General features: G+C 40.6%; 2 protein-coding genes across 2 annotated transcripts; one reads left to right on the forward strand and one right to left on the reverse strand.

The window, feature by feature from the left end:
• Nucleotides 1-101: 101 nt before the first annotated feature.
• Nucleotides 102-17,151, reverse strand: snx30 (sorting nexin family member 30). The gene is made up of 9 exons (XM_037116360.1): nt 16,826-17,151; nt 12,310-12,525; nt 10,680-10,790; nt 10,396-10,554; nt 9,527-9,716; nt 8,266-8,465; nt 7,037-7,126; nt 6,455-6,607; nt 102-4,586 (listed from the first exon to the last, which is right to left on the reverse strand). The coding sequence occupies exons 1-9, from the start codon at nt 16,946-16,948 to the stop codon at nt 4,509-4,511; spliced, it is 1,320 nt and encodes a 439-aa protein (XP_036972255.1). The 5' UTR covers nt 16,949-17,151; the 3' UTR covers nt 102-4,508.
• A 752-nt stretch (nt 17,152-17,903) lies between these two features.
• LOC119029517 (SOSS complex subunit C-like) lies at nt 17,904-20,462 on the forward strand. Its single transcript, XM_037116361.1, has 4 exons — nt 17,904-18,261; nt 18,758-18,854; nt 19,066-19,153; nt 19,930-20,462. Exons 1-4 carry the CDS (start codon nt 18,237-18,239, stop codon nt 20,026-20,028), a joined length of 309 nt encoding a protein of 102 aa, XP_036972256.1. The 5' UTR covers nt 17,904-18,236; the 3' UTR covers nt 20,029-20,462.
• Nucleotides 20,463-20,724: the final 262 nt, after the last annotated feature.

Genomic DNA, 20,724 nt, shown 5'->3' on the forward strand with positions numbered 1-20,724 from the left:
TATTATAACTATGTATCTAATCAAACACTTACTTATTTGCATGCATACTAAATGTTACAGAGAAAGAAAGGACACTAATCAGACCCGAGCAGACAAGTGTATCAAATGCATTCATTCTTTTTATTATTGGTCCAATATATCCAAAAAAATCATTTGAGGTAAAGATAAATTGCATCAAAACAACATCAATATACAAGCTTATTTATAATTACAACAAGATGTTGTTAACATCCAAATGTACAATAAAAACTCTGAACGTAAACAGTACACACTGGGGAGGAACAGAGATTTTTTTTTTTAAAAAAGAAGACTGAAGCTAGATCCACACCTTCATAAATCGTCTGACTTTGAAGCTTTCACACAGGTTTGATTGATCAGGTTTGTCGTTGCGTTGCAAATCAGAACTTCTCTTCATGTGTGAATCAATGTGGAGAAGCCAGGAGGAAAAGATGGGGACATTTGGCTTTGAAAAGATTTGATTTGTACATTTAGGAAAGCAAAAAATCCTGTCTCTCACGACACTCCCGTCTTTACAACCGCAGCCAGTTTGTCCCTGTTTGCAGACGATGCCTTTCTTTACATCACCGAGCAAAGTTTCCAAACTGAGACATAAGAAACGCCTCAACCAACTCAACACCACACTATTTATTTTCATTTTTGGCAACTGCAAAAAAGCAATTACAGTTTTTTTAGTTTAATGTTTTTTAGCAGACATGTCTGCCCGAGGGGCGGAGCTCTGTATATAGTGCAAAAACAAATCAGCAGGCACACAGTATATGATGGTGATTTTACAATGGCTAAGAAGAGCTAAATGAATCAGAGAACTACTGTTAGGCTTCCAATGAGCATCAAAAATAATTTACAAAAAACTCCCTTCTAACATGTGTTGCTTACTCAGTGGAAACCCAACAATGATCTCCTGCTTCTTTTGTACAAAAATAGACTCAGCTGCACCATATAATTCAGCTGTACACTGGGGTATATTGAATATACAGTATATTGCCATTAGAGCAAAAAGAATTTCAAATCAAGCCTGAATGATCCCAAAACATTCAGCGCCCCGCTCAGGTCCCTTCATCAGGTCATTACTTCATTTACATCAATAGCAGGAAAGTCTACAGATGCACTGATGCCTCGTACAGTGCTCAGCTGTAACAGACACAAGTACTGATCTGATCCTATCAGATCATTTTTAAAAAAAACTTCAATTATTTGCTACATGTCCAATTCCTTAGCTCTTTTTCATCAAGTCAATAATAAAATGTTCTTGGCTTACAGTGAACATTAGCTGTTGACTTTGTGCAGGTGACTTCTAAATCAAGTTTCAGAGTTCAGCGCGCTAAATTTTGAACAGGTTTGAAATGTAGCGCTTTAAAAGGGGCCCTGTGCAACAATTTGCGGCAATTTACATGTATTAATCACTTTCCACTGTGGGCAGATTGTTTCGCGATATGAAAAAGGAGACCTCCATCTCTCTCGGTTGCCCCTACAAGCCTGTGGACGATCTGTTTAAGCTGTTGAAAGCTGCTGGACTGTGGATTTCTTTGTGAAGGACTCCGGTCGGATTTTCCGCGAGAGCCTAAAGGATCTGGCTGTTTTCACGATCTCGAGTGCCTCGTCTCAGCGTCTCAATAGAGAGCAACAAAAGCTAACATACGCCAACATAAACAAATGAGAGAAGTTCCACAGAGCCCCTTTAAAGTCTGGTATAACAATGAGGTTGAAAGGTGCCCTGTTGAGTTTTCTTGTAAACAAACAGAAGTATTCAGCTTTTCCCCACCAGGATGCTGTGTCTTTCCATGAGATACGAACTAACTGATGACCGGTTCATAAAAAAAACTGCTCCATGGCGCTACTAGTGGTCACATCCTCTCCAGGGTGTTTTTAATTTAGCTTGAATGGCTGCTGTTATTAACTGAATAACCAAAAAAGTCAGTCTGGGAAACCACTTTAAGAAGTTTCTGTTTTGATTTTCAACCGTGGCTCTTCTTAGTTGATTTTAATGTTTTGGTACAAATACAGCATCTTAGCATCAGTGAATCAACAGTACTGTCCGCTGTAACTGCCTCGAGGCTAGATCACAGAAAACCCACCCTGAAAGCTTCTCTCCTTCTTAGAACAAACACATAGAAATTAAGTTGTCTTCACGCGTCGCCTTGCCGACAGAAGAAGAGGAAACAGTAGCTGCTCCGTGCTTTTAAAGCTCAAGGGGAAAACATGAAGGACAGATAAAAAGAGAACTGACAAAGTACCAAAACCAGTTTGCAGGCAGCCACAGTCACTTCCTCTCTCGCATTTGGCTACACCGAGGACAGGCGCAGCAATGTGACAGCAGCCTGAAAAAAATAGGGCGAAGGCCATTCAAAGACAAAAAAAAAAAAACCACAAGATTTTCTGTTCTTGAAACTAAAACTTCTTCATGAAGCACAGACCAGAAAGTCACATCAGCACCTTATTTCTGAAAATCCTGTCAATAAATAAAAGGATGCTAAAGAAACTCAGAAATTCTTTGTATACTTTTTGGAAAAAATTGTTTTCTTTTTCCAGTTTGAGGCTACAACATGGTCGGATCTGTGCCACACATGAACAAAACCCTAAAATCAGCGTCTTTGTAAAGCTTGTTCTGATGAAGATGCCACTGACGGAGTCCGCCCTCGTCATCATTGGTCCAGCTTTTTGCTACTTCATGCCGAGTTAATAAATAAATGTTTGTTTTTTTTAAATCGACAAAATAAAATTTGAACAATATTTAAGGGATCAATCATCAATCAATGATAAATGGGAGAACATTTTGAAAGTAAACAGGTTTTAGCAGAGATTGCACACTGAATGGATTTTTCCTTTAAGGCCACATGAGCAACATTTTGAGCCAAAAAATAAGAAAAGAGGAAACAAGTGTGACGCAAAAAAGTCTGATACTAACTTGTTCACTTCTAACTTCAAACAGTGTTCTGGAGACCTAATAGTCATCTGAAAACAGCTGAATTTGAATTTCTTCTCCAAAACAACATATGGCCTTTTTAAAGCAAGCAACTTCAGCTTTTAAAGTGAGGGACGAACCACTCAGAATATTTTCTTTTTGCTGTCCCGAAAAGCTTTCACAGAACTCTTCTGAGTGCTGGTTGATTTAATTTTCCAGGGTGCTTACATGACACAGCAGGGATGTGAACTGCTCTGTTCCTCTACAGGTTAGCAGAATCAACATGTTTAAGTTATCTCAGGTCAGAGCCCGCTTCCAAGAACTTCTCCTTCTTGAAATGGGACTAACATTTTGTTAATGGGATGCGATTATACCACGTGTTCCCAATGCAGTGTTCGTTCCTTTCAGAGATGTTCTATAAAAGATCTGCCTCTAAAAAGCTGACACCCGATTGTTTTCACCCCTTTAAAGAGAATACATTAGTGTACCACTGGACTCTTCGCCTTTGTTTCTCTCAGTGTGCTTGTCATTGAGTAAACCTGCCCTTTTACATCCCCAGCTGACTTAAAGCCTTCACTGATCTCCCTACAGCCCGTTGAAATTGCCATTGTTTAAAAAAAAAAAAAAAAAACATGTGATATCTAAAGCAAACACCAGTTTCAAAAGACTGAAAGCCATTAGCATCTTAACCACCAGGTGGTGCTGCTACACTCCCTCAAACCACGAGCACAATCAACTTTGCCGTGTGGATCACTTCCCTGATAGAGCTCAACATTCATAACTTGTTGGTAAATGTGGTGCCTACGAGTCAAAAATACATCCTAAAGTTTACACTTTGAAGAATTATCACAGGGTTTTTACTGAGGTTCGTTGCTACACCTCCTGCTTCATCCCCGTCCAAGCGTTATTTCTGTTTGAGCACAAAAGCCGCGTCACGATTCAAGAATGGTTACGAGTAAATGGGAAAACTATAAAATGTATAAACCTGCTGGAAAGATGAGCAACAGTAAATGGCATGTATAAGAGTTAATGTGCTGAAACATGCAAAAACAACAGGAATGGTCCGTTAGATTTAGAGCCGATATGATGCCTCTAAGAGTCGTGAGTGGAGAGTGTTAAGTTGTGTGAAGAGGTTGTTACAACCTGACAGGAGAAAGGTAATCTCCGGGATGCTCTGAATGCTTCAAAACTTCGCACGATATCCATATCTGGTTTTTTGCTTAAGAGTTATCATTCACACTTAAGAACAGGCAGAAAACTCTCCCGAGACCGCAGTTAAATAAACACGGGCAGCGACTGACTGTTAATCTGAAATATGAAGTAGAAAAAAGTCAATAAGAACGACGACAAAAAAACAAAACCAAAAAGGAAAATGTCTGTACATAGTAGGTCTCTCCTCTTTCCTCGCTGTCCTTGAACGCGCCACTCATTACATCAGGTAATGACGACTCCCCTCCGTCCAGTCGTCTCCCAGGCGAACGCGGGCAGAGTCCAGCAGTCCAAACCTGCGGCCCGGTTGGCACTTTTCCTTGGCATGAGAGTGCGTTTCACAGAGAGGGGGGGAGGTGCAGGGACATGAGGAGGTGTTTCAGTTCGTCTCACTCGTTTTGTCCTCAGTCTGTTTGTCCTGCAGGAGAGTTACGAGCGACTCCCACGCTGCCTGGCACTGCAGAGGGCGGAGATGGATGGAGACATTTGACAGAGGCAAAAAAAAATTAAAAATGAAGTAAAAGGGAAAGAGGGAGAGACAGAGATGTTTCAATACATTCTGTGATTTGTACACCTCCTTCATTTCAAAAACTAACCATACATGTTTTTTTATAAATATATTATTTATATTTTTTTCTTTCTCTTGTTGTATTTTTGTTCTTTTTCCTATTTATGTTTCTTGACTTTTACAGTTCTTGCTTTATATCTAATTATTTTTCTCCCACCATGTTTGTTGTTATGCACAGATTCCTTGTCAGTGAAAACTTGCTTGGCGACAAACCTGTTTTTTTGGTTCCGATTTTTATTGCGCATTTGGTTCAGATTTATTCTCACTACTGCCAGTAATGTTGTGAAGCCAATGTTCTTTGGCCTCTGGCTGTGTGTGATCACTTACTTTGTGTTTCCAGGTCACCGCTCTTGGACAGATCAGATAAATCTGGGAGTGAAGTTTAAAAAGTACTGCCACTTTCACGAGCAAATAATTTACCTCCTAGCCGCTTCGGTGGATCAGCCTGTTGTTGTACTGTCTGGGTGTGAGTACGGACAGGCTGTTTCTGTTACAGAGCGTTCGTGGTTTGTGAATCTACTCCAGAAAAATAAAAGGTCAACAACTGACAGCTCATTTCAGCTCATCTGGTGCTCTGATCTGGTGCCAAAGCTCAGCTTACAACAATTACTAGATATTTAACAGAACTGGCTTATTACTGAGTGTTAACCATGGACCAGTTAACTGAAATTGAATCAAGAGACTGGCGATGATGAAGGCTGAGTGTCAAATGTCTGTTTGACTACCAGCTGAATTAATTCTGCAGTGCCGAGTACTGAAAACACATTGATAGATCGTTTTGAATGCAAATAATGATGCTTGTAATTTCATTTTACAAACAGCTATCCCTAAAAATTTTCTCAAGGTGTTGCTGATGTTTTACGCATTGTTACAAAAAAGTAGTATTTTCTCAAATATTATAATGGCCTACACATGCAAGGGCTTCTAAGAAGTGGGACCCAGCACTTTGTGAATTCATTATCACAATAATGGAGCCCTCAAATTCTCCCTTCTATTGCCCTGGTCTTATAATGGCATCCTTATGCGTTGACAACTGAGATTCTTAATGGCTCCTCTTTACTTTCATTTAGATCACATCTCTGTCAGAAAGAGTAAAACCTGTGTGTGAGTAATATGTGGTGGTGACAAATCCCTTAAATAATCAATTAATGAATTGTTCGGTAAATTACGTGAATGCATACTTTTTTAGAATAAAAACATTGTCGTTTTGTTGTAGGATACTCTGTTCTGAGATAACGCATATGCCCTGTTAACATTAGTTCAGCAGCACAGATGAGTTCAACACACACACACACACACACACACACACACAGTTATGTCCTACTGTGCCTCATTCATTTCATTTTTCCCACACTCCTGCTGAATAACTTTCCTTTTAGTGCTTTGCTGCACAGAGCAGGCGTATAATTGGTACTTTAGAGGCGAGTCTCTTTCAGCCTCATCGCTTGCTCTCTCTCCAAATTTGAAAAACAAACTACACTTCATGTTAGCTAAAAAGAAATATCTGTTAATGTGTTGTGATTTCTACATATGTCAGAATGTTGTACAGATTGTTTTTACGCGTACCAAAGATCTGAAACACAATGCACGCCAAACTACCTGACACGACACAGATAACACCTCTGTTTCAAGTAGAAGAATGATTTGATGAATGATCACAAGTCAATTAAATCTCCCCGCAGAGATTCCAAGTCTACGCCCGCCCCCGGAACTTTTTTTAAGTCTGTTCCGTGGGTCCCAACAGCAGCCTCGCATACCTTTTCATAGTGGTTGATGTTTTTGTCGGCCATGCCGGTGAGAAGCTGTTTGAAGTCTTGTCTCTTGTTGCTCTGCCAGCGCTCCCAGTCTGCCTTTAGGTCCGCGTTGAAACACTCAACTTTGTCCTGGCATTTCTCCACCTCCACTGGCATCTACGGTGACACACAGAAAACTACAGCTACAGGGGCCTTCGGGAGAAGTAATACAAGACTACAGGTTACAAGGCTACAACTGCAGGAGTTCTAGGTGGTGCGAGAGTTTTGGATGGGAGGGTTGTATTGGAGAAATTTGACAATGTGACAGCTTTAACCAATTCTCTTAAATCCGGAAAATCTTTCTTTGAGGAGTTACTATGGAAACTCCTTAAAAAATTATTTATAAACTTAGTTTTGGCAAACAAAACGAAGTCCCACATCAATATCATGTGATTAAACAGTTAAATGCCCAATTGTATGATTACAACAGGTCAAGGGATACAAAGTAGTGTGAAGTCAGCTTTGGGCAACTACTGACACACCCAGAAATGCCAACGGTGAGCAGTTTTTAAGTTTTACGCATGCGAGAGGAAGGAGGCAACTTACTGGCGTTTTGTCCTCTTGTTTGCGCAATATGGCTGCTTCTAGTCGACCCTCATACTCCGCCTGGGTCTGATCTCGCTTCCTCAAAACATTCTACAACCAACAAGAAGACGTCAACCGTTTCATTGTGTGACACTCACCGATACAGTGATACTTCTGAGAAAGATGAAATGTGAACAATATTAACAGACACAAAGACATGCTGAGTCAGGAGCTTGGTGAGGACATGACACATGCAGATTCTCAGAAGCTGCTTCCTCTATTCAGGGTCAAGGGTGGCTTAGCTTAAAAAAAAAAAAAAGCAAGCACGTTGCTGTGTTCGAAATCCAGACTGCACACTAACTCAAAGCAGGTTCAAGTCAAAGTCGGAGGTTGGATTTTCCTGGCTGAAATTTCCAACTTCCGACCTCTGAGCGTTCCAGGAGCACGTTGCCAGAAGTTAACAAAAAACTTGGCGGACCACTGAAAGATGAGGTCTCTTTGGCACACAAGTGAACCCTCATGAGTGCAGTATCTTTGCATGTATAAACAAATTAGAGGAGGAAAAAGGACACATGAAGTCAACAGGCGCCATTGTACATTTTATTTTACGGCACTTTTATACTTGGCAACGTATCTAAAAATCCCATTCAGTGACCTAATACAAAAACTGTTGAGTTAACAAGTCGGAATTCCGAGTCCGACTGACATTCCACTGTACTTTTTATAGCAGGAGGTCGGAAATATTTGAGCTCTGAGTTGTCTGGACCACAGCAGTAGTATGCCAATAAGCATGAATGCAAAATTTTGATTGCTGTATGTGCAGTCAATACACACTATTCTCCCAGATTGCAATGCAAACAGCTCAATAAGATCTTTGATAATGAAATCAGTTTAATTGTCAGTTACAATCAAAAGTCAGTTTGATTGATGCCCTACATTGCTTGTATTTATCATTTCCTGTGTAAAATGCTAAAGCGTGTTGTGTTTTTATCTGCTAACTGCCATAGTTGTAAACCATGATGATTAGTATGTGGTACATACTGAATAGAATGTGTATGTACATGTATTATGGATATGGCATACACAATGTATTTGTGTGTCGCAGAGGGAAAATGGCAAGGATGTACTTTTTGTTTTTGTATTATCTTATTTTTAGAATCATAAAAGAATAATTTTTCACATTTTGATGATGGAAATCTCTGGAGGTGAACACATTTGACGGTATCAGTCTCTCGAAATGTCCTTCTCACCTTCATGGACTCTATGTAGAGGATGTACTCTCTGAGAACGGGCAGGAAGTCCTGGCTCATGTTCTCACTCTGGTCCTCCAGCGCTCTGCAGCACGTTGCCACGCAGCTGGCCACGCCCTCCAGGGGACGGCGCAGCTCCTCCTCAGACCCGGCCCAGCTGGAGTACACGGTGCCGTACTCACGCAGCTCCGTCAGGTACTCTAGCGGGGGCGAAAGAGGAAAAAAAAAAAAAGGGAGGTAAGGAAACCAATGTTTGGACTGGGCAATCTATGTTGTAAAATTACGCATGAGAGGGAGAAATGGCTAAACGCCAGGCTGCTGAGTCAAGCATGCATGGCATTTGTTTTTTTAAACACTTTCTATCAGCTCGCAGGCCTTCATTATCTAAAGTTCCCAGAGTTTCCATCTTATCTCTTCCGGTGTGGGAAGACAGACCTTTTGTTCACACTTTATTCTTGGACCAAAGACCACAGTGTGTCTAAATCCCCAGAACAGATGGTGACGACGAGCATTTCACACAGCAGATGACAGGTATTTACAGGATCACTTGTCATGCATGAGTGAAGCCTGCAGTTATCAACCAGGCATCACCTCAAGGCCCAAAGGTCTGTGGGTTTTTCTCCAAACAAATATTGAGCAGGTCAATACTGCAGACAGATTCACTCGAGCTACAGTTAGACACCTGGCTGAAAAGTGAACTGTCTCATGACATAAGCTAACCACAGGCACCATGAAAATAACTGCCAGTAAGCAGGTCCTCTAAGAAAGTAGACTACTTGAGGCCATGTTGCAAGCAGCACACACCACTGTTTCAAAATGTTTCTTCCTGGTGCCAAAAGTAGCTTTTAAGTAGTGGCTTCAGCTCTTGAGCCACTAGAAGTATTAACACATTTCAAACAAACACAAATTAATTCTATGAAAAAAAAAATAGTAATGTTCATTCTAAGTTTGCCAAGTCAATCTGTTGCCTCCAAACATTTAATTCTACAACTGAACACACTCATTGGAAATGAAAAACAATGTTTTTTCATGGTATTGTAACATTTCAGGGTTGACACAGATATATTTCCAGTAGAACATTTCTCTACTAGTGACTGTCAATAGGCAGATGCTTTGAAACGTGTAACAGCCTGGACTTAAAGTATGACTCAGATTTGTGTCTTTGCTAACAACTTTCCAATAAAAGTAAAAAATGCCCCAAAATAAAAAATTCCATCATTTAAAGAAAGAAAAAGAAGAGTCATCAACCTCTGTGCGATACCTGACTGCTCTTTGAGGATCCTCTGAGCGATGCGGTCGATGGTTCCCAGTTTCTGGCTGAATGTGTCCAGGTATTCTCCCATGGCGCAGAACTCAGGCGGCCGTGCCCGCAGCTTGTACCCTCCGGCCACGTGCTTCACGGACTCGCCCACCTTGGTCAGCAGTGCCAGACCCTGACGCTTGTTCAGGTCCTGCAGACGCACAATGAGAACAGGAGACAGTTGCATTTACATCACGAGAAACCAGCATTCATAATAACACTTTCTTTTCTTCCACCTGCTAAAAAATGTTGTGTGTTTATAAAACCCCTCACAACTACTGTTGTTTTATCACCTGTAGTGTCACTTTACATTGTAGACCTGATCCTGTTCTACTATCTCTATGCCCTTCTTTCTTTCTTTTTTTCTTTCTTTCTGTCTCTTCCTTCTGAGTCCAATTATTTTACTGCTGCAACAACCTCATTTCCCCCACAGGGATCAATAAAGTCTTGCCTTGTGTCTCAGCTACTTAGAGACCAAATTTGTGACTGATGGCAGACGTGGAAACTAAGGAAGAAGCAGCTCTGTGCTGTGCAGTTTGCATTTACTGAAAGAACTGCTGAGATCGCTGTTTTTTTGTCAGCATTAAAAGATCTCATGCAGTCTAAGTGGTGTATAAATGTTGTGAAAGTATCAAAACTCTGTCCACGGAAACAGCTACATGGACACTGCATGCAAGTATTCGACAGCAGAAGGGACAAATATCCACCTTGTGTTTCTGAATTAAGCTCTCTTAGTTGTTAAAGAAGTAATAACAGTTTACGACAGTCAAGGAAAAAAAAAAAGATTCTTAAAGAGAGTCCCTGAACTTCCCACTCTTGTGACGTGTTACCTTGGCAGACAGGAAAGCGTTTAGATGTGGGTTGAAGGAGAGGACAGGGTGGTCGGCAACCCGCTTCAGGAACTTGTCCAAAGCTTTCATCCTCGTCTCCACAAACTCCTCCGAGAAACGATCGACCACGCCCTTCATCACGAACTTCTCTGGCAGCGGCTGGAGATGAAGAGGGATTGAGAGGATGAGGGAAGAGGAGAATCAGAGCGGAGACGGTAAATTGAGCGTTTCGAAATGGAAAACAGCATAGAGCGTAGGTGTGCGTCATGGCTCATTTGCCCTACAGGGATGAGGTGGGTCGGCTGGCTCTCCTCCAACTTGATCCTCAGCCAGTCAAAGTCTTGGTAGCGCCGCCGCACACAGTACTCCGGCAGGTCAAACTCTATTCTTGATGTCTGAGGAAACACACACGCAAAAACCTTTAAATTAAAAAAGCAGCTAGTTCAGATACATATTTCCCTGTGTGTACATTCGTAAATGCACTGTGTGTACACAGGAGTAGAATTCATATTAGACTGGAGGGTGACCGTGTCTGCGATCATCACATTGATGCGTTAGGAACATGCTTATTGACCTTGAAATACAGCTGACGTTGCATGCACACAAACACGTAGTCTCACTTTCCCTGATGATACAGTTCTAAAAGACGCCCACCCACATGCTCTCAATTAACACTTTGTGTTCATATGGGGCTGTGATATTTGTCATGGGCCTGTGAGCCTGTGCATAAGGTAACTGTCGTCAGCTCCTGGCAGCATCTCCCTCTGAATCTGTTTCTTTCATTACACGAAGGAATGGCCTGCACAGCTATGATTCTCTGCTGGAAGTCTGAACAAATTAACTCTCTCAGACAGAGAAGATCCTCTGCCTCTGATTACTGGCAGAGGGATCTGGAGGATGGAACTGAGGTTCCAGCTGGTAAACACACATTTATGAATAGATCTCTGGTCTCAAATATAATTTTTTTTATTGATTCCAGTAAAAAGTCTTTCCCTAACTGAAATCTTAGATGTTTCATCACCCCTGAGATATATTTTTTGGTAAGAGTTGGGGACAGTAGCATATTTAAAAGTCTAAATTCCTGCTGCTATTCCTTTTCATTCCTGTAGGCAGCACAGGCTAACTCAAGTGTAAACCTACTGTTTGGTGAACCCTCGCCATCTTGTTTTTTTTTTCAGATCTAGAAATTGGAAGTTAAAAAGGTGAGATGTTGAAGCTAGGAAAGTTATCTTCACTGGATCTGACTGAGAATCCGAGGACAAGCTGTGGTAGCGACTTTTCAATCCCAAGGTAGCCAAGCCCCAAAGCATACCCTGCTTTATCATCAATTTACTCTGAATGGGACAATAATTTACTAAATGAACATCATTCTGTATTGAAGAGGACATTAAGAGACCCTAAAGTCATTGGAAACTGTTTGATGGGGCAATGAATAAAGTGAGAAGTAGGTTCGTTTTCTCATAGGCTTACATACAACCTGACCTCCTTTTGTAACCAGTGGAAATGCCCCCAGCCGCCATTAGAAAGAATACACATACTGAACATATAACATGAAAACTAAAGGTGCTTACATAAAGAAAGCATTGCTGCTCATCAGCAAGCTCTTAGCACTTGGATATCAAGCGTTCAGTAAACACACCACGTAGGACAGCTTTTAAAAACATAAATGCAAAGGATGACAACTAATAAGAAGATTAACTGTCCAGTATAATGGATTACCTGTGCAGTGGTACACAAAATACTAACTGTATTTGAAAAATTAGCAGCAGTAAATTTCAGTATATATAATTGGTAGGTGGGCTAAAACTTGATTACCAAACAACACAATCTCTTTATATCTAAGTTTAATATAGCCTCCACCGTCTGAAGAAAACCAAGGAGAGCGTTTTAACATGACACCAGCCAATAGCAGACCTTGGTGGAGACTCTGTAAGTGATGTAGGTCTCCATAGTGGAGACGTGCTTCTTTGGGTCGTCCACTGTCACAAACAGGTCGCGGGTTTCGGTTGAGGCGTAGAGGTCCCTGACGTCTGCTTCCAGGTCGTCGTCCAGCTGCAGCCTGTTGAACAGCGAGGACGCGGAGGCGGGACTCGACGTCTCAACTGGCGTGCCATTGGTCAGCCCCGCTTCCTGCGTGGACAGAGACAGCGGTGACATCACATTTAGATTGCTGCAGTGGGAAACGCTGCAAACAAAGAGGTGATAGATTGATGCTGATGGTGATGCAGTTGTCGCTGTCTGTCAATGGGGCTCTTGTTGAGGCTGCTGCTGCACACACTCTACACCATCTGACTCTACTCCTGTCTGTGTAATTGAAAGATGGATGAGGGAAGAGAAATGGAGTATCCGTGGCCCAGGGGATACATGATTTAGAAGGACAGAGAAGCTTTCCCGTAAAATGACATCCTCTAATTTTATGGATAAACAGGTGCATTAATTAGTAAAGTCAGTATCTGGATCCAAAATAAAAATAAAAATCTGATCAATATAACTATAAAAACTGAGCAAATCTATGTATAGACTTTTCACAGATGACACTCCCCCACAGGTCTGACTTGTTCCAACGCTTTCAATCTTTCAGTGGTTTTACAGAAACAAGTAGAGATGACAAACTTCCCCCACAGGCTTCAACCAAGCACAGCAAGAGTGCTGTGGATTTGGAGACATTACTATTAGGAATGCACAATATGGATTTTTTTACTTGCTTCTCATGGTCGATACTGAGAAGATAATGGATAATTTTCTCTGTTTTTGTGTGTTAGATGAAGTTCATAAGTCGCTTGTGCACACCTGAGGGTAAGAAAGGCAAAGATGCAGTGAGCCAATGTGGATGATTTAATATTCCACATCTCAGTCAATAGGCAAAATATCATGCATCCCTAGTTACTGTCAGAGAAAAGACAATTGTGTGATTTATTTTCGACTTTTAGGTGCTGTTTTATCACATTTAGGTCGAAAGTTTTGAAAAACAAACACATCTCTACAGTAGATTTAGGCTTGGCCAATATAACCTTACAATAATATTACAATATTTTTAGGGTATATTATGATATATATATATCAATATTTTGGAATCTCCTCAAAAAAAACTTTGCAAATGCTAGTACTGGGCAACAAAGTCATAGATCACAATATTTCTGACAAGACACCTTGATACAGATATTGTGACTGTAGAGATGACTATTGGTTCTTTTACAAAATGCGATTTTACCACAATGAGATTTAAAAAAAAAAAACAATCATAATCAGTCATGTGGATATTATGACTAAGTGGGTAAAAAACAAGTATAAGAAGAAGTAGAACCGGCTGATCTGCTCAGAAAGGGACATCACTTTACTGTAATGCAAAAAAACATGATTGATGTATGGCACATTTAGAGGGGACTGCATTAGCAAACTGGGGGGACAGCAGGCAACAATATGTCAAGTCTAAACAAGATAAAAATGTAAACACCTCAACAGGAAGTAAGGCAGCACCACGGGGCAGCAGGGTCCCTGCCTCATCGAAAGTGGTTCTGAAAATAAAACTAACCAACCACATCTGCCAGCAAAACAACCGGAGTTGATCTAAACTCTTAACAAGCAGTTAAGAGCAGTAACAGCAGTTACTCCTGTCCCGCAGGGCCGCTTCTTGCCTCACATGGGGAAGGAACTATTTTCATCCTCAAAAACATTTAGGTGCATGAAAGCACAGAAGCTAACGTTCAACCATAACACGTCTTTTTCTGCCACACACTTTTTTTTTTTTTAATTACCGTGAGAGAGCAGGTGTGAAATTTTCAAATTCAATCTGTGTTTAAAGAAGGGGGGGAATGACTCTCTCTCCTCTCACCCCTGTATACACACTCTGCATTTCAACACACTGACCACACACACAGGGACGGGGTGCTGACGTTTCAGTGCTCTTTTTCTAACCTGCGGTGGTAATCACAGCGAAGATAATTGCGTTGCGTTGCATCATTACAGAGCTGTGAATGAACAGCCAGGCCACAGCAGCACAAACACAGTCAGACAGACGGGGAGGAAGAATATGCAAATATTACACTGGGGGACACGGATCTCTGTTTATAATACAGAGCAGAGTTTGAATGTAGGAAGAGAATTACCAATGTTGTAATACTGGAACCGATATGTGGAGTTCTGCTTATTGTAATGTTCGGGTCCATATATAGCTATAGGATTGATATTGTGCAGTTGATTAAAAAATGTCACCATAAGTCATGAACAGCATATTCCAGCTTTATCAAAAATGCTTGTACAAACACAGAGTGCTGTTTGCTTTCTCCGATTAAGAAATAAAGTGCAACATGCCAGAGTTTTTGTTGAAAACGTTCAAAAGTTCAATGAACAAAATGTTATATATTGTGTTGCTGAGAGATATGTATTGACTTCAGCATGCTAACCACGTAGCCTCAGCCAGTTTTCGTCTAACGTTCCTGTGCTAGCGGTGCAAACACCAGCACACACAGTCAGGACCACGAGACACAGATGCTACTCAGAGGGCATGTTCATCCACCAAGGCGGCACAAAAATCTAAAAGTATTCTTTTAATTAACAACAAAACAGCTGCAGTGATTCATCAATTAGTTGTCGTCTATTGAATTAATTGCCAAATACTATCAGGGCTCCGGGATACAAATATTTTGGCTTCAAATGCACTAATCAGACATGTTCATTTGTCGCACCAGTGCGCCTGAATTGAGCTGTTCATTATTTGAAAAACAATTGAGGTTATCGCCCCTTTTTTGTTGTGAGTGCTGTGATTTAGAAAAACAAGGATTTTCATCATTAACCATGTTTACAATCACTCACTTAATGTGTTAAGAAACTAAATTAATTTTTCAGCTAATTAAATTATAGGTGATACCTTAAATATACTTAGTGCTGTGTAAAAGGATACTATGGAGCCCTGATTTGGGTAATAATCAAAATCAAAATTCTCTAATTACAGTTTCCTAAATGTAGTTTCTTTGACAGTAAACCGCATATCTTTGGGTTGTGGCCAGGGTTATGTGGAGACATGTTCTGTGGAGGATGTCATCTTGTGTTTTTGGTAACGCTGATCAACATTTTTCACAATTGTTTCTGATATTTTACAGACCGAACAAATAAAGGACTAATCGGAAAACAGAGTAATCAACAAGAAAAATAATAACTTGTTAATATTAAGAAATCTTTATAAATGTCAAATCTGCAACAAGATCTGGATTTATTTAAAATAAAATACAAAGTTGAATACAATCATGGGATGTATGTGCTAGAGTTTTTTTCATTCAGGCAAATATACTAGTTCTTTAAACAACAGCAAAAGACGTGAAAAAAAATGTCAAGAATGCAAAGGGTAAGTTATCCTTTCAGAAAACCTACACTGGGCTCTGTTTCACGTCAATAATGGATCACTTGTTCACTGGCCCACCACCACAACCTGACCTTCCATCAGACCTTATTGAAATGTGTTGACAAATCGTTTTAATATTTGGCTGACAGCCTGGAACTGGAACCATTAATGAACACCACTGGTAGTGGGAGGAAAAAGGGGTATTGTGACAAGCTTCACATTCTTAATATATAGAGGTTTTGCCTCTAGTTGCCAGTGGGTATATGAAATAAAGACATAAAAAGAAGGAACAGGACAGTATGTTACCATGTAAACTAACCTTCCTTGAAGGAAACATGGCATCTCCTACTGGCAATGATTAACTGCAATACCCAGTGGTCGTTAGGGTTGTTACTCCTGTGTATAACATCAGCAGGAAGAGTGAAAGCCTCATGATTTGTTTGCTTGGTCCATTGCTGTTTACACAGGATAGCTCTGCTGATAATGATGCCAGGTCCTTTTTCAGAGAGTGAGATGAGAGAAATCTGTTTTCTGACCAAAACATGTGTAACCTGGAGTCACCACGCGAAAACATAATGCACTTTAAATGGTGTTGACACATGACTCATCCTGTAGTAAGCTTCTGTGAGAGTGTGCATTAGTAAGACCACATTCTCCATCTTATCTTTATCTCTGCGTGTGTATGCTTGATGCTGTGGTGGATCTGTTGCAGTACTATAACTAAGGCTAAGTGTATATTAAAGAATACTGCTAGCTAAGACAGTTTCTGAGATTTCTCGTTCATGCAACAGTGAGTTGCATGAACGATAAATCTGCTTCAGTAGCAAACTCAGACAGTTAAGCTATCGGTAGTTGGCAGTAAAACCTTAAACATTAACCAGAAAAGGCGTTGGTGTAAATGTTTATCCCGTTTTCTCCATTAAACTTCCATTTGTTTACTAGTTCTCACTTGCTGTATTTAGCCATAAACATCGGTGCCAGCCTGTAAACAGGTTAGTTTGCAGGATTTTGTAGGGTTAACTGTCCTCTCTTTACCCCCTGGATGTGTTCAGACCGACAAACCGGTCTCGGTTCAGCCCCAGCGGACCTTACCTTCTCCCCTCCGACGTTGACTGGGACCGAGAGCGGCTCCTCGGCGGCAGAGAGCGGATGAAGGATCTCCGCGATGGGCTTCTGCCCCGAGCTGGCCAGGCCTCTCGGAGCGCCGACACTCATCCTGCAGGAGGCGGGAAGACGTGGCCGGGTAACGGGGGTGAAGGCTGTCCGGTTCTCCGCGGCTGATAACGGTGAGCGCAGACAGAGGGAGGCTTTTTTCTCGGTTCGGGGTCTCCTGAGTTGAGATGTTACACCCGCTGGTTGGTCACAACTGTCAGCTGACCTCCACTGCGCAGCTCCGGACGTTAAACTACACGAACCCGGATGTAAACAGACGCGTCACGTGACGATAGGCATGCTAAAGATCGTCTCTTGAGAAGATCAGTGACTTGTTTCTGAAACTACTATGCTCAGTTTTAGCAAGCTAGTGTAACTACACAGCAAAACTAAAAGGAAGCACTATCTGGAACGCAATCGCTTAAAATAAAATATATACGTTTACAAAGTAGTTCGTTTCAAAGCTTTCAGCTGTATCAGAGGGTATCTCACGGTTAAAAGATGGCATTTTCTGATGAAAATAACTCACTGTCATTGTCACTAAACTATCTCAGTGACAACTTAGCAAATTTTGTCTGCTGACGAAAAGCAGGAAATGCCGTTAAAATACTAGGAGAAAGATTTTTTTTAAATTTTTATTCACCTTACCAAAGTAAAGACTGAAATTAAATGTATTAATTTAAAACATGGGATCGGGTTCACAATTGATATAATTTGTGCTATCAGTGAGCAATTTTTTACTGGCATGCACATGACCCCTATGCTTGGTTTATTGTGCATAAAAGAATTTAAATATGGGTAAACAATATTAGTTTTAATTTATGTATATTTTCCAAAGACTGTACTGTACACACGTGAGCATTCATATGATATTATAATTTATTTAAATAAGTTATTTTCAGGTAACATACTGTCATGCGTCCTTCGCTAGCCTTTCTGCCTCATTTTGGTTAGTCATTACGTTTTTGGTCACCGGAAGTAACAGCAGAGTGAGACCTCTTGTCTTTTTTACTCCTATCTAGCCATCCCATCTAACAGAAAAACCGGTACATGGTCTCCGGAGGCGAAATGTGGCTGACCGACAGCACATAAACAGGAGTTTTATCATTATTTTAAACTTTCACTCACTGTTACACTGGTCTACCACAGCAATTGTAATCTGTGTAGTTTATCCAGCTCAAGTTTGACGTACATTCGTTGCCCAGTGGGACTTTTATCGCTGTCTCTTATCCACCAGTGAAACATTAGCTGGGCGGAAGCAAACGCAAACACAACACGTTTAAGCTAAACCATCAATATAACCTTTTCTGTAGTTTGTAGTTTCGACCTGCCTCTTGCAACCTGCACCAACATGGCTACTAATCCTCCAGGACAAGGTAACTCTGTTGTTTTGGGACAAACTATATCGGTATTCAGGTGCTTTGTCTTCCTTGAATCAACTTGTCCTGGATCCAGGGGCGTAGCTACGATTCCTGTACCCCCCTGAAAACATTTTCCTCTGTGGTTCCTGTTTGGGAAAGTGCTAACTAGTTAGCATCTGTAGTTCCTTTCTTACATTGGCCATGAATAGAAATGCGTATATATATATATATATATATATATATATATATATATATATATATATATATATATATATATATATATATATATATATATATATATATATATATATATATATATATAATTTTATGTATTTTGTATTTACCATTTGTTATCACAACTGCTATGTGGTCAACACAATCGACAACATTTACTCTAAATGTCGCCTGTCATTAGATGAAGTTGGTCATGACAGCTAACATATATTGTTCTGTCCCTTTCTTTGTCCTCTGATGTCTTTCTGTCTCTTGGTCTTCTCTTTTCTCCATCCAGCTTTCCCAAACAAGGCACGGGTCGCAATCCTGGCTGAGCTGGAGAAGGAGAGGAGACGGCTGATGCAGAGTCAGTCTATGAACACACCTGGAGCCAGGTAGGTACTGTGTACTTCAATGGAAGGTAGCAGGGTCGTCTCTCAGTCAAAACCTTGGAGAAACCTTAATGGGGGGCAAAGTAACCACCTATATAGGATATTAACCATAGTAAATATCAATATACAGTAGACTGAGGGTACTGTCAGTGATTTTACCATTGTAAACTATCCCCTTTCTTTCCTTTCTTTTTTTGGCCCTCTCATCATGTAGCATCTCGTTGTCCAGACCGAGTCTGAAAGAGTTCCGGGACAATGCAGAACAGCAGCACATCGCTGCCCAGCAGAAAGCTGCCCTGCAGGTGAGACGGAAGCCAATTAGTGCAACTTCATATCCTTTATCATCACTTTTTCACACTGTATGAAGTAGCACAACAAATTACTATAACAAATGTAATGTAAGAATTTGACTTTAAACCATCCAAAAATGTACTGAAATTATGAATACACTGTGATGAAACAACAGTTTTAACATTATGTCAAAGACTTACATATGCTGCAGAAATACCTACTGAGGTTAGCATGCTAATCAGCTAGTGCTGGCCCATCCTGTGGAGTACTACATTGTACCTGAAGAGATTATAGTGTATAATAGTGTAGCTCAGGCTTCCAAGGAGTGGGCAATGACTGATAGGACTGCTAACTGAGCTAACAGGCTAATTACAGCTAAAGTTAGCAGCAGTTAGAGGTTACTCTGTGACATGTAACCCTGTGTTTGGGACAGTGTGAATTTGACCAGTTGCGCTACAGTCATTAAATGCTGAAGTAAATGCATAGTTCTTCTAAATAACTATGATTTATGTGGAATATTATTTTTGCTTCATTCAAATCATAATGGTGATGTTGTTTATTAAATATCCAGATAGGTTTTCATTCAGTCTTGTCTTCATGATGTTTGTGGCTGATTTTTTTAAGACTAAAAATGGATAAACAGCTAGCATGACTATGTCCCTATTTGCTAAAAACACCTACTGACACCTGCAGAAGCACATTATAGCTTTTTTTTTCAATCTATACATGATTGTAAGCAAAAACTCCTCATTCAAACCTTTGCCTGTGTTTGTCTTTTTTCTTGCAGCATGCACATACACACTCATCAGGCTTCTTCATCACTCAGGACTCCTCGTTCGGGAACCTCATCCTCCCTGTCATCCCGAGGCTGGAGCCTGAGACCTGACCTTTTTACCTCCTGCCCCCCTCCTGCTGCTTAGTTTGAGACAGAGCTTTAAACAACATTCATGAACACCAGACCCACGTCTCTCTCAGTTTCCTCTTTTAAGTCTGTGATTAATGGATGGTTGTTCGTCATGTCGTAAATCTCAGGGGAGTGTGAATTTTTCACTCTTACATTTTCCAGAGTAACAAGCTGGCTGCTGAATTTAGGAAAGTTTCCAAAACAGTCAGAAGATGTTTCCAGATAGCTGTGAAACATCCTGGGAAGTTGTCCAGGAGCTAAAAACAAACTCTTCAGATTTGTTGTAAATCCTGCTCTGTTGCCTTCCACGGTCTTAATCACGTGGCTCTCCATTAAATGCACATTTTGCCAGGTTTTTACAATTATAATGGATTTGTATCGATATTTGGAGAATAAAGTTGTTACATTGAATTGTATGTATAATGAATTTCAGTTTTTTTTCTAAACACATAAAAGGGGGTTTAAATACATAGTCTTAAAAAATAAGGGAACGGATGTCTGCTTTGAAAGCTTGTTTAAAGCTTGTATTTTTAACCATACACAATAATGACCGGGATTTCATTTAAATGCCACATCATACCCATGGATAAAGGCATATATTTCCCTTTTAATGCTAAAAGGTGCAACATGTAAACTTTGTTGTTGTTGACGTCATACTTGAAATAAATAGGGGTCAGC

Source organism: Acanthopagrus latus, chromosome 12, assembly GCF_904848185.1.
Source record: "Acanthopagrus latus isolate v.2019 chromosome 12, fAcaLat1.1, whole genome shotgun sequence".
Lineage (NCBI taxonomy): Eukaryota > Metazoa > Chordata > Actinopteri > Spariformes > Sparidae > Acanthopagrus > Acanthopagrus latus.